The sequence below is a fragment of the Taeniopygia guttata genome, chromosome 20, assembly GCF_048771995.1.
Source record: "Taeniopygia guttata chromosome 20, bTaeGut7.mat, whole genome shotgun sequence".
NCBI classification, from domain to species: domain Eukaryota; kingdom Metazoa; phylum Chordata; class Aves; order Passeriformes; family Estrildidae; genus Taeniopygia; species Taeniopygia guttata.
The window spans coordinates 12,231,887-12,244,966 of record NC_133045.1 but is presented as its reverse complement, the minus strand read 5'-3'; the positions used below and the strand labels follow the sequence as shown (position 1 = coordinate 12,244,966).

The window sequence follows — 13,080 nt, the reverse complement described above, 5'->3', positions numbered from 1 at the left end:
GAGGAGGATGTATTATGGGATGTGTGCTGTTTTAGGAGGGGAAAACATGATCTGGGTTTTTTATGATCAGATTGAGTGCAACATTCTAATGTGGTCGTTTGCCCTTGCCATGCCTGCAGGGAGGACACACCAGGACCCAATTCCTCTGATGGCTGAACATATTCTTCTCATTTCCAGCCTATATTTATTCATTACCAGGCAGAATAGAACTACCAGCTCTTATCTGTTATGAAAACCAAATACCTTCCAAAGTCATCAGGTTAGTCCAGCACTGTCCACCTTCAGTAAATAAATCCATGTTGCCTTTTAGCCCAGTTCTCTCTGCCACCATGTCTGCTATTATTCTTTCTTGCTAAATTTATCCCAAAGTCTTGTATTTTATTTGGATCAGACTTCAATGATTTTTCTTCTTTTTAAAAGCTGGAAGAATTTTTCCTTTTCTCAAATTGTGTTGTGTTGCTCATGCAGGGATGCTGTTAGACAAGCAGATATAAAGTGCTCTTGGATGTCTGAGTCAGAAATCAGAATATTCCAGCTGAAAGGTGTCTGTAACGATCATTTAGCCCAAATCATTGTCACATTATGATCTTGATGATTTGTTCCACTTGTATGAGGTAATTTCTGTCTCCATGCATTCATTTCCTCTGTGTACATTTCCACTACATATTACACATTCATTTGTGTCCTGCCTCCCCCCCCTTTCATCACCTCTCCCCCTCCTCTCCTTCCTCCCCTGCTATGTATGCCTGAAGAACATTTTGCTATTTGCTTTAATTTCTTTTGCTAGATTTACCTTAGCTTTACTTCTGGCACGTTTCCCTTTATGCCTACACTTCCTAACTTCTAAGACGTAGTTTTCTTTGATTAATCCTTTTTTCCATTCCTTCCACTCCCTTTGCTTATTCCTAATATCCACTTTGAAGTGGTTACTCACCAAGTCTGGACCCATTCTTTGCAGAATTTTATCCCTCTGTGTACAAGTCCCAAATACTTTTATAGCCCCTGCATAAATTCCAAGCCTGCCCAACATCCAAAACTTTTTTAAAGTTGGCAAAAATCAGAAAGCAAAATATGTTAATTGCTGCTGTGTACCAACTTCCAGCACATTGGGGTTCCTGCTGGGCTCCTGTTCTCCATCCAAATGAGATATTCCAAGAGGTTTTTTCTAAAAGATCACAGCAAGACCACTGATGGCAAGAGAAATTTCTCCTGACCTCCAGCCACAGCAGCAGTGCCAAGAGAAGGCAGGAAGGTCATTAGCTGTTCTCATAGTATAAAAATTGTTACAGTAGATTAAAAATTAGCATGAAGAAATGAAGCACACACATATATTTTTAAAGCCTTTGTCAGGCAGCCAAAGTGAAAGCAGATTTCACCAGACCACGAAGAATGAAATGCGTGCGTTAGGCCTTGTGTGGCTTGAGCTTATTTCCTTGCTAAATTCCAAGTTTCAGGTCTCTCCCGCTGAGGCAGAAGTGCTGCTCAAGAAAACTCTCCAAATATCTTAAAATAGCAGAGGGAATTTTCCCCCCTATTTTTCCTTGTACAAGTTTGCCCAGGCGGTTCAACAAAGCGAGATAACATTTGCAGAAAACGTGGCTGTGATTACAGTCCCTGTTCCTACCACGTGTGTAAACACTGCCTGGTTTGGGAAGGTGTTTTGAGGGTTTTAGCAAGGGAGTTCCCTGATGGTCTGTGGGCAGGAGCTGTCCTGGCTGTGCTGGGCAGTGCCACGCTGTTTCCATGGGGATTTGTCAGATCCTCCTTGGAATAAAGGCATGGGATGCACTGGAGGGAGCCCAAGCCTCGTGTCCCATGTGTCCCCTCTGCCCCATACTGGGACTGACAGAGCAGCTGGGAAAAGTCATTTTAGTCACCCTGTTGAAAAGCCTCTTCTGAAAAGTCAAACACCATATTGTTGTTTTTAATGGCTTGTTCACTTTCAGGGAACATCCCGGGGTTTGAATGGTCGTGATCAGGGGAAAAAAAAAAAAGAAAAAATCCATGTATCATTGTTTGGAAAACAGAAAATTGTCTGGAAGCAAAGGGAATGGCAAGGAAGGGGTGGGAGGGACTCAGAAGAAAAAAAATTAATGGGATGTGGGCATGGACGGGGACATGGATGAAGGGTTGGACTGGGGATGGACACGGACATTGGGGTGACCATGTGGATGGATGGACACGGCCGTGGGGTTGGACACGGACATGGGGATGGACACGGACATGGGGATGACCGTGGGGATGGACACGGACATTGGGGCGACCATGTGGGTGGATGGACACGGACATGGGGATGACCGTGGGGATGGACACGGACATTGGGGCGACCATGTGGGTGGATGGACACGGACATGGGGATGACCGTGGGGATGGACACGGTCACGGTCACGGACACGGACACGGACACGGACAGGGACATGGACACGGACACGGTCACGGACACGGACACGGACACGGACAGGGACATGGACACGGACACGGACACGGACAGGGACACGGACACGGTCACGGTCACGGACACGGACACGGACAGGGACATGGACACGGACACGGTCACGGACACGGTCACGGACACGGACACGGTCACGGTCACGGACACGCGGGTGCGCGCTGCCGCCCCGGCCCCCGGAGCAGCGGAACGGTGCTGTGGCGGCCGCGGTGCCGGGCGGAGCGGCGCGGGCCGGGCCGGAAGGCGGCGGGCGCTGCACCAGGCGGAAGTGGCGGCGCGGGCCGGGGCGATGGCGGCGCCCGGCGGCCGCGGGGGCCCGGCCCGGGCGGTCCCGGTCCCGCCCAGCGCCGGCCCGGCCCCGGCCCTCTGAGCGGTCCCGCTCACGACCCTCTGACGGGTCTGCGCCCCGACTCTCCGAGGGGCGCGGCCCCGGGCTGGGCTCGGGCCCGGCGGGGCGGGGGGCCATGGCCACCCGGCGTCTCACGGACGCGTTCTTGTTGTTGCGGAACAACGCGGTGCAGAGCCGGCAGCTGCTGGCCGAGCAAGTGAGTAGTTTCGGCTCCTCCAGCCCTCTGAATTCACGTAGCATGGCTGCTGCGGTGAGTCTCCTCCCTTCATCCTTCTGTACTCGCCGGGCGGCCGTGCCCTGCCCCGCCCTGCCCGGCCTCTCACCCGCCCGGTTCCCCTTCCTGAGCCCTCTCCTCAAACCCCCCCATCCCTCCCCGACCTTCCTCCCCGACCTTCCTCCCCCTGCCCGTCCCTCCCCACCCTGGTGATTCCTCTGTTCCCTCTCCTTCCCGTGAAAGGGATAGAAGAGATCTGTGTGTGCTGCTCCCTTCGTGCAGAATAATTCAGTGACTGTTGTCATTGACAGGAGGGGTTTGATGCCTCTTCACCTCCAAAAAGAAGTAAATTCACAAAGCAGAACTCTTCTATTCACCTCACTGTGGGCACTGTTCAATACACTGGTGTAGTTTAGTCCCATTGCTTAAATTTCTCTATAAATTGTTGTGATGTTCATTGCCTTTTTATTTATCCCTAAATACAAATAATACTCAAACACATCTGTGAGAAAGTGGATTCTAGATTCTAGTGTAACTCCTCTTTACAGAAACTACCAAAAGTTTCTGCTTCAGAGGAGTTTCTATAGCTTTTTCTAGGTTTTGAGCCAGTCAGGCTGTGATGGGCTGCTTGGCAGTTCAGGTTTTCACACTTTCTGTTTAAACTCATCATTTATTTCTCATAGCCACCAGTAAATATCTGCTGGCAGTCTCATCACTCTAGATAGCTTTACACTAATGCATTTTCGTTGGGAAAAGCAATGTTTCCTGTTGCTGGCAATGGTCTTTGTTCATTGCTACCTTTATTACACCTGTGTCTAATAAGCTGTGTATTAATTTGCATTTGCAAACAGTAAATGTCAGCAGTAATTTGTATTTTACATGTGTACTTTGGCTCTGCATTTAGTCCTTGTTAATTCTTTAATGTCACTTCTGTAGATCCTTGAGTTTTTTAAAATGTCACCTAGAAAAGTGAATATATTTAAAAGGTTTTATATTTTTAAAATATCACCTAGAATAAGTAGTGATATTTTGAACTCTACCCCTGAGCAATGAAACTGCACTTTACTCAGCAGTCAGTGCAATAACATTTAGCACCTGGATCAAATATTTATGTGCACTGATTGTTAACATTAAGTGAAGGTTTTTCACTCAAGTGCAGTGGAGGCTCTCAGTGAGTGGGAGTTGTCCATCTGTGCAGGGTGAAAGGAGTCACTTTTGGCCCTGGTGGGCATTTCAGAGTGCCACAAATGAGCTGGTTCAGCCAGAGGTGTGAGGGTGTTGGTGTGAGCTCTTTGTCTCTCCTGGCTTCAGGTGCCTGCTGCTGTCAGAGGTTCAGGTTTCTCTGGGTGCCAGCAGGCCAGGGGGGCAAATTCCAGCCCACCCTACTTCAGCTTCCCTTAGCTCATTCCAGCCTTCCCCTCAGAAATCCTTTGCTGTGAGAACTGTCAAGAATTTCATTCCTAAACTCCGATAATCAAAGCAGTATCTTCAACAGTGGAGTCCTGTTCCAAAAGCTTGGGGAATCTCCTAAGAGATCATCAGCTGATGCTGCTTTGTTAAACCAAAAGGATTTTGTCCAGTTTTAGGTCTGATTTTGTTAATCTTGGAGTAAAATATCCTTTTGCTCCCTCATCCCCTCCCCAGTGCAAGGACTGATGAACAGAAGGTGCAGACACGTGTCCTTGTGTATTTTTTCAGATTCCTGCAGGGTTAATGCTCCCAGAAAGCAGAGCACAGCTCGAGTGTGTACAGAAGTGACTGAGCATTTGCTGTTGCATTTTGTCCTTTGCTGTCTTTGATCCTCTGAGAACTGGGGTGCTTCTCAATAAACGTCTTACAAAAGCTTCTCTGTGCCCCCTCCAACCATAACCAAACCCAGTGGATGGTGAGTGCTGCAGTCAGACTGCCCTTGCTGTCATTCTTCACTGGGTTCTACTGCTGCTTTTCTGCCTGACATTTCAGCATTTAGAAACTTCACTGTGAAATTGCTTTGTAAAACAAACCAAGCTCTGCACTTGATCTCTTAAGTTCTTTCTGTTTACCAAGGAACTGAAATGTTGTTTTTTTTAAAGTTGGTGTATTAAGCAAAATGCTGACTTAAAATGCAATATCATGATGTCATGATGTATTTATTGATTAACCATGTCTTAAAAGCCAGTTTGTTTGTTCTTGGTAAACCATCATGCTTTAAAAATAAATCAGTATTTTCTCAACTGACCATGCCCTATATCGGTCCTATGTCTCTTTTTTCCCTTTTATCTTTTGCTGTTTCTAACTGGATGGGGCTGATGGGACCCACAAATCACTTCAGGAGCTGGATGAGGTATTGTTTTTCACATTTTATTCTGCCATGGTGCATCAAGCCTACATCAGTGAGCTAAAATAATCTTTCTTTATTCTGCCAGTTTATATAATTTCATTGTATAGGATGAAGTGTCTTTGCACTTTGCACTGTCTTTATAGAAGAACAGGCTGCAGAGAGAAATCAAGCATTTTGTGATGTTATAAACTGTGAATACATAAATGTACGAACCATACATAAATGTATGTCTGACTTATGGTGGGCAAGTAGGATAGAGTGACTTTGCACAGTGAAGCCATTAACTATTCTTCATGCCGTGCATAAATTATGCAAACTTTATTGATCAGGAAATAAGGTCAGGGACAAAGAAATTGCTTTCAAAAAAGAGTTGCTCAGGAAGGAAGCGGGATTGTTTTTTAAAAAGGGATGGGGTAGGGAACCACAAAACTTTTTAGGCCTGATAAAGGAAAATTACAAATTTGGGAGAAAATAGCAAGGGTAGTGTTTGTATGAAAGCTTTTCCAAGTAATTAGTTAATGTTGTAAGTGGCATATTGATGATTGTGTGCAGTACTGCCTTGGCTATTTGTGTTTGGCACAATTTAATTATCACTTACTAAGTAATTTAACCATATGAGATGCATGTCAGTTTGCAAGAGTGTTTGTTCTTCAGAATAACATTATTTGAGAACAAGCAGTTATAATAAATGTTTTTTCTGAGATTTTCCCAATGCAGTTTTCAAACTTGCCAGGCCCAGTATGAACTGTGCTGCAACATGGGCTGTGAATTGTTGTCTGATAGAAATGTACCAACATGAGAGTTACTCAAATTCCCATTGCAATACCACCTTTCTTCCTGGAAAACTTGCTAAGAATTTATCCCAAGAGCAACTCCAAGCTTTCAGATGCTGCAGGAAGTGGGAGGGTGTGGGTCATTAGGAACCAGGAGACGAGATGTTTGACCACGAGCAAACACATCTCTGAGGTTCATTTCTATGGCAAGGCATAGATGCACATTTTCTGATGCTGAAGGATTTGGATGTAATTAGCAGAAGGTAATTTGCTGTCTCTTTTCCCCGTGCAGCTGGCTGATGACCGCATGGCCCTGGTGTCGGGGATCAGCCTGGATCCCGAGGCTGCCATCGGCGTCACCAAGCGCCTGCCTCCCAAATGGGTGGATGGGGCAGACGAGGTGAGTGCTGTGCCCTGGCACATCCAGCTGCACTTCCCACGGAGGGATTTATTCCTGTTGTCACTCACATTCTGTCAGTTTTGTAGCAGAAATAGTATCAGAAGAAAGATTCAAATAAGAATTTTAGTTCAGATTTTTGTTTGAAGCTGGTGAGGGGTGCAGTGAATAGACCCTAAGATGGTGCAGATGAGCAGTTCAGTGCTTGGAAACAGGAAATGTTATTGTTTTCTAGCAGGAGAATTTTTCTGCCTCTTCAGTCTAGATGCCTTGCAAGTTTTGGAAATATTTGGACAAATGCAAAGGAGTGATTCTGGAAGAATCCAATTGAATACCTTTTCCAGCATTTGGAGTGTGAAGCTATTCTTGACTTTCAGAAAATCCTTTTTTTCAAATGTACACTGAGAACGCATGTTGGCTCATCAGTTTGTGTGGACAGAACCCATTGTGCCAAAAGATGCTTAGTCTCCTTTTTACTGCTATCATAATCATCCTTACAGATTTATTTTTAATTACTTGGTTGAAAGCACGGCATTTAACTTCTGCTGTTGAGTTGAGGCTATTCAATTTCTGACAGAGTTGGAGGTGTGACCTGAATTTTCATTTAATTTTTTGGAAGTTGGCTAAGTCTTCTTGCTGTGATGCTGTATAATTATAAAAATATTATTCCAACTTAATGAAGCACATTTGAAAGCAGCAGTCTTGTCTAAGATTAATGAATAGATTTTAAAAAGTAGCAAACTCAAATTCTATTAAGAGTATTCAGTTTCTTAGTCAGCTCTTTATGTGTCTTTTAATAATATTTGGTCTGCCTTTTATGTTACAGATTTCTCTCAATGATTTTTGTCTAACATTTGTCAGAACCTTTCCCCCTGAAGCAATAATTAATTCCCTTTCTTCATGTTGGGCTTTTTGTTTTAGATTCAGTATGATATTGCCAGGGTTAAACAGAAGATGAAAGAATTAGCCAGTCTTCATGATAAACATCTAAACAGACCCACACTGGATGACAGCAGTGAAGAGGAACGGGCAATAGAAATAACAACCCAGGAGATCACACAGGTACAGAGTGCTTTGGGTCCTAAACCTCCAGTTTGGCACATCTTTAATGCATTAGGATGAGGCAGTGGTTTGCTCTAAGCAAAGGATTTAATTTGTGATCAGTGCTGGAGCGAGCCAGAAGTGCTGGGCTCTGCTCTGAATTTCCCAACAAGGCGCTTAAACCTCCCTGTTCTTTCCCTTACCTGTTTGATTTTCTGCTTGGAACAGGATTGGGAGATTACCAAATCAAATTTACAGTTATTTCAGAGAAAACTGTATCTACAGATGTCTATTCTGGGGCTTGCAGTCCAGCTAATTATAATGAAGCAAATGTCTTTGGTCAGAGGGAGTTGTATTACTCTGCTACCTTGTTAGCTCAAAATTATTTATTAATTTATTTTGTTTCCATGTCTTTTCAAACATTGCACGGGGCAAATTGAAAAATTACTTTAAAAAATGTAGAAGTCAAAGTATTAGTCTTCAATGTGGCACTTTTGCAACGTGTGTTCACAGTGTGTGCTGCTGTATGCTTTTGCACTAATGGAAATGTTCTCTCAGTTATTCCACAGATGTCAGAGAGCAGTGCAGGTGTTGCAGAGCAGGTCACGGACTTGTACAGAACAAGAAGCACGTGTTCTCAGGAATGTAGTGTCTTCCTTAGCACAGTCCCTGCAGGACCTCTCCACCAACTTTAGGCATGCACAGTCTGACTATCTCAAACGTAAGCATAAGAGCTGGAACCGTAATGCATGGGCCCCTTCTGTGGAAAGCGCTCACTGAGCTGTGCTTATTTTCTTGGTTGGGAAAACTGAAGCACAGAAGGGTTAAGTGATGCACACAGGACTAACTAGAGGCTGGAACTGGAGAGTTTGTAGTTCACAGCCCATGTTCAAACTCCTTTGTTCTACTTCTTTTTTTGTTGCTAAAGAAGAAATGTCATAGTTGAACGTATCAACAAACCAGATTTCATCTATCCACAATTTTAATGCATTTTACTTCTCAAATTGTGATTGCAGAGCTGCATCTGTTACACTGGTGAAGCAGCCACTGGTCTTCAGCCATGATACCTGCTGCAGATGGCAGGCTGGCATAGATAAAGCTTAAGAGCTAGTCTGTGATAAATTAAATTTCTGCATCCATTTTGGATTGGAAGTGCAATAATTTCTGTTTAAAAGTAAAATTTTGTTCTATTAGCTTTTAAACTGAGACAGATTTTTTTAAATCTTGAAAAAAAACCCACAAAAATTCTATTTTTAAATTTAACATGGATAGTTCCTCCTCCTGTGGTATAAATGGCACAGGTGGAACAGAAGATCACAGTTCAGACAAGGTTTGTTCCCAAGAGAATTTGTTATAAAATATCCTGGAGTGATCACACTTTAAGGCTCTTAACCTTCCTAAATTTTTTAACTTCATGGAATATAACAACTTAAAAATCACTGATTTAATCAGTCTTGCGAGTCTGGTTGAATATGTTATGCTTTTGTTAAATAGTAAGCCAGGCAGTTAAAATTTAAATATTGTGATTTATGTAATTTACTACCCAGATTTTCTTTTTTGTACTTTTCTGTCTGGTGCTTCAGACCTTACCCTGATTATAGTGTTCTTAAATATCTTGCTCAAATATAGTTTGTCTTTTGCAGGTATGAAAAATAGAGAAGAAAGGTCCAAACACTTCTTTGACACCTCAGTCCCATTGATGGATGATGGGGAGGATGATACACTTTATGATAGAGTAAGTTAAGATGCTATTACACAAATTCAATATGAATTGCATTTTCTCTTCTCAGATTGTAAATATCTATCTGAGTTATGAAATCTTTTTATGATTTTAATTATTTCCATGTCGTTAATATTAGTTCAACATGTAAATCTTCTATTTCAACAGGGTTTTACAGATGACCAACTGGCATTGGTGGAACAAAACACGCTGATGGTGGAAGAGAGGGAACGAGAAATCCGTCAGATTGTGCAGTCAATCTCTGATCTCAACGAAATATTTAGGGACCTGGGAGCAATGATAGTAGAACAGGTACATGGACAGCACAGTGTTAGTGAGAAATGGGACATTCCATGTAGTGTGGAGGCTTCCAGACTCACTTTTCCTAATTTACTTCTTCATGCTCAGGTTTCCTCTGCTTGAAATCTGCCACAAGTTGAGTTAATGAAAATTAATAAAAAATCAACTGGTGATGTGGGTTAAACTTAAAAAACAAAAACCATAGAAAGCCAAAGTTCACTTGTTTATTTCTCCCAGAGATCAGTTTATGTTGAATTTGTCAGGCAAAAGCACCTGGTCTGGAATTAAGATGATTATAAGGGATGTGATGTGATGACAGAGCTGTTATTAGGAACTGAGCAAGGAAGTTGCTTAATGAAGTCCCAGCTAGTTCTGTAAAAGTTCATTGTTTACATAGCTCATGAGCTGTTTGCTGTGAGTGTTGTTAATTACTCTGCTGCTTATGATAACATTTGCTTTATGAAGTTCATTTAGGTTCAATTTGGTGCTTGTTTTCTCCATTTTATTTAGGGAACAGTTCTAGATAGAATTGACTATAATATTGAACAGTCATGTATGAAAACTGAAGAGGGTCTAAAACAACTGCATAAGGTAAGCTGATGGAATACCTAAGCCATTTTGCATATCTAATAAGCTTTTCTAATTAAATAGCTATGAAGTTATTCAGTTGATTTTCAGTTGGACATTGTCCCTTTTAGAAGTCCCTTCAGTACAGTGAGAAATGTCTGGCTGTACTGCAGGAGGAGCTGCCCATGTAACTTCTGTTAATGTCACGCTTGATGCCTCGAGTTGAGTTCTTAGAAGACTTTCTGGGCATCCAACCAATGTGCTTTGATATTTATATTGCTGACCTGCTGGGACCTGTGCAATTCCTTCTCTCTTTGAAAATCCAGGCACTTGGGAATAGGGCTGGTTATTGGGTACCTCACTGCAGATTCTAGTTTGAAAACATTATTTCAATCATATGAGCAGAAAGAATAATTATTAATGTTTTCTCTTACCATCTGACACTTGTTAGATGTTAGGTCTGACCTCTTGCTTTAATGTGAAGCTTTTGCTATGAACACCTGAAAATATTTTAAAACATTGATCTCACCAGATCAGAGTTTTGTGGTCATTTTGTTTTGGTTTTAGTTTGAAGGCATATTAATTAAAAACAAAATACAAGCTTTGTTTTGTTTAGCTTCTATTAATAGACTTTCATTTGGCCTTTGGAGAGTTTCCTCTATGTTGTATCCTATTAATTCCCCTGCAAAAAGGAGGAGAGGGATGAGAAAATATGGTTAGAAGAAAGAAGGAATGAAGCAGAAAACTTGAGAACCAACTCAAAAATAAAGCTTTCAGTTGTAATTAAAATTAAATGAAAATACACAGCTAACCAAGTACAACAAATGTGCCTATTAGAAAAGGAATTTTGTTGTGAATTTTAATGTCCTTCAGACATGATACAGGAATCTTATCTCGTCAAACTAAGTCTTTAACATGGGTGGATGTGACTTCAGTGCACATTTACCTTCCCTGGAGCTTCTGGTGCAGATCAGAGTTATTGTGTGGGAATTGCTGCAATATATTACACTTACACTAAACGAGTCTGTACTTCAGCCTTGCAGAAATCTAACTATTAACTCGTTCCTCTCTGTTTTACAGGCAGAGCAATATCAAAAGAAGAATCGGAAGATGCTCGTTATTTTAATTTTATTTGTTATAGTAATTGTCCTTATTGTTGTTCTTATTGGTGTAAAGTCACACTAGGTTTCGCTTCATTTTCTCATTTTTGGAGTTTCTGTGAACTTTTTTCCCAATGTGAATGGATGGACCTGCACTCCAGAAAGCTGCCTTTGAATGTATGAGCCCTTGTGGTGCAACGTCTGTGCAATGTTTCTGTAGAATTCTTCGAAGTACAAGTTTGGTGGTCTGTGAGGTGTTTGTAAGGATTATGTGGAAAATGTCAGGAAATTTGATCCTCCCATACAAAAAAAATTTGGTGCTCTATGCAGAGGTATTTTGAAACACAGTGCTTAAGAATAATTAAAAATTGAAGTTTACCAGTTACTACAATAATTAGTGTGTTACTGTGAACAAAAATGTGTTGTCTTCTATATTCTTATGTCATAATTGTTACAGGCTTCAAATTTAAACCATGTTACTGATTCAATGGAACTGGATTTTAAAAATTGATCTTGATTTAAAATTTGTTGAGACACAAAATTGTTTGATTGAATGCCCATTCTTCCAGACTCAAAAACTCCAAAGAACTGGATAGGCAGCTAAAAAGGAAAGCTTTTAGCAATCAGAACATAATCCAACCCCTGTGATCTTAATTTAGATACTGCACCATTGCTAAGAAGCAGTGGTACTTGATCTGTAAATAACAAGACATAATCACTGACATAATTTAACATGTTTAGTTAATTAAAAATTTTTCTGAGTTTAAGTAATCATGGGAATGATTTTCCTTCGTTATGATGATCATATTTTTTTTTCATGCGTTATTTTTTTAGCTAAAGTACAGATATTACATTAAAGCAGTGAAGTTAAGCTGAAAAACTGGAGTAGAAACCCAAAAAGAGAATATCTCTGGCCTGCTGCAGTGGGTCTTGGATGTTTCATACTGTAGCTGTCGTATAAGTTGTTTATTTTACATTTGTCCATACGGATTATGTTTTTTGTATAGAGAGTAGCTTCACTACAGTAGATATTACATCCATTTTCCCTGTCAGAAAATTCTCTTTCAGTTGTCTGCCTGGAAGAGGACGTGTTTGTGGTCTTTTACTGACCATGAGAGGTGTCATGCAAGTGACATGTTACAAGGCCTTCAGTGGAGAATTTGGGGTTTTCACTGCTTTTTTCAGTGGAATACTTTGCTGCAGGCCATACAGCAGAAATTAAAGCAACATATAAGTAATAGAATACTCTTAATTTAATTCAGGCCTGAAGTGGTGTGCAATTGCAGAGGCCTTGTCTTAATATTTTTAATATTGCTTTTTATATGTTTGGTTATTTTTTTATTTCCCCCAAGGGACTGTAACTTCCTTCATTCTTTGACTGATACAGATGCTCCCCATAGAGCTGCAGAGATGCTCTGCTCCAAGCCCCAGAAGTGCAGTTTCAAAACACTATAATACTGAAGTTGCATCTGTTGCCTGCCCTGAGGTTCTTTACTCTGTGCTAAAGAGGACTTGAGACGTGGCTTTAAACTGACCATTTTCAGGGATGGACCCGAAAGCAATGACTGCAAAAACATGAAAGCCTTGGCTTTTTGTGGGGCTTATGAAAAGCTTTGTACCACTCTTGTTACCTCTAGAGAAAGGGGATGTTGGACCACCAAAACTGCCAGTTCAAACTCTTCATGGAATTTGTGAAATAAATTGGTGAAAGGAAGAATGAGGCTTGTGTTGGGTGTGCAGCTCCCCTGTTCTGGTGATAGATCTTTCAATGATCGTGAGTAAAAACTACTGTCTCCCTCGTGCTGTCTGCATCACTTGGTGTGAAGCAGCAAATGGCTATAATTTAATAT

General features: G+C 41.7%; 1 protein-coding gene across 4 annotated transcripts; it reads left to right on the top strand.

The window, feature by feature from the left end:
• The first annotated feature begins 2,688 nt into the window (after window positions 1-2,688).
• On the top strand, window positions 2,689-12,001 carry STX16 (syntaxin 16). Of its 4 annotated transcripts, none has more exons than XM_002199011.7 (9): window positions 2,706-3,048; window positions 5,324-5,335; window positions 6,398-6,505; window positions 7,424-7,564; window positions 8,102-8,264; window positions 9,187-9,278; window positions 9,432-9,575; window positions 10,074-10,154; window positions 11,211-12,001. In XM_002199011.7, exons 1-9 carry the CDS (start codon window positions 2,914-2,916, stop codon window positions 11,313-11,315), a joined length of 981 nt encoding a protein of 326 aa, XP_002199047.1. In that variant the 5' UTR covers window positions 2,706-2,913; the 3' UTR covers window positions 11,316-12,001. The 4 variants fall into 4 exon arrangements, with proteins under 4 accessions (XP_030144352.1, XP_002199047.1, XP_004177117.1 ...); XM_004177069.6 differs by having other exon boundaries at window positions 2,720-2,994; XM_030288492.4 differs by lacking the exon at window positions 5,324-5,335 and having other exon boundaries at window positions 2,689-2,994.
• The last annotated feature ends 1,079 nt before the right edge of the window (window positions 12,002-13,080 follow it).

What these genes read in the sequence shown, in the direction of transcription:
- STX16 (XM_002199011.7), top strand. Translation starts at nt 2,914, where the DNA reads ATGGCCACCCGGCGTCTCACGGACGCGTTCTTGTTGTTGCGGAACAAC. An exon ending in ATGATACACTTTATGATAGA is followed by an intron (nt 9,279 to 9,431) that starts GTAAGTTAAGAT and finishes CTATTTCAACAG; the next exon opens with GGTTTTACAGATGACCAACT. An exon ending in GAGCAATGATAGTAGAACAG is followed by an intron (nt 9,576 to 10,073) that starts GTACATGGACAG and finishes CATTTTATTTAG; the next exon opens with GGAACAGTTCTAGATAGAAT.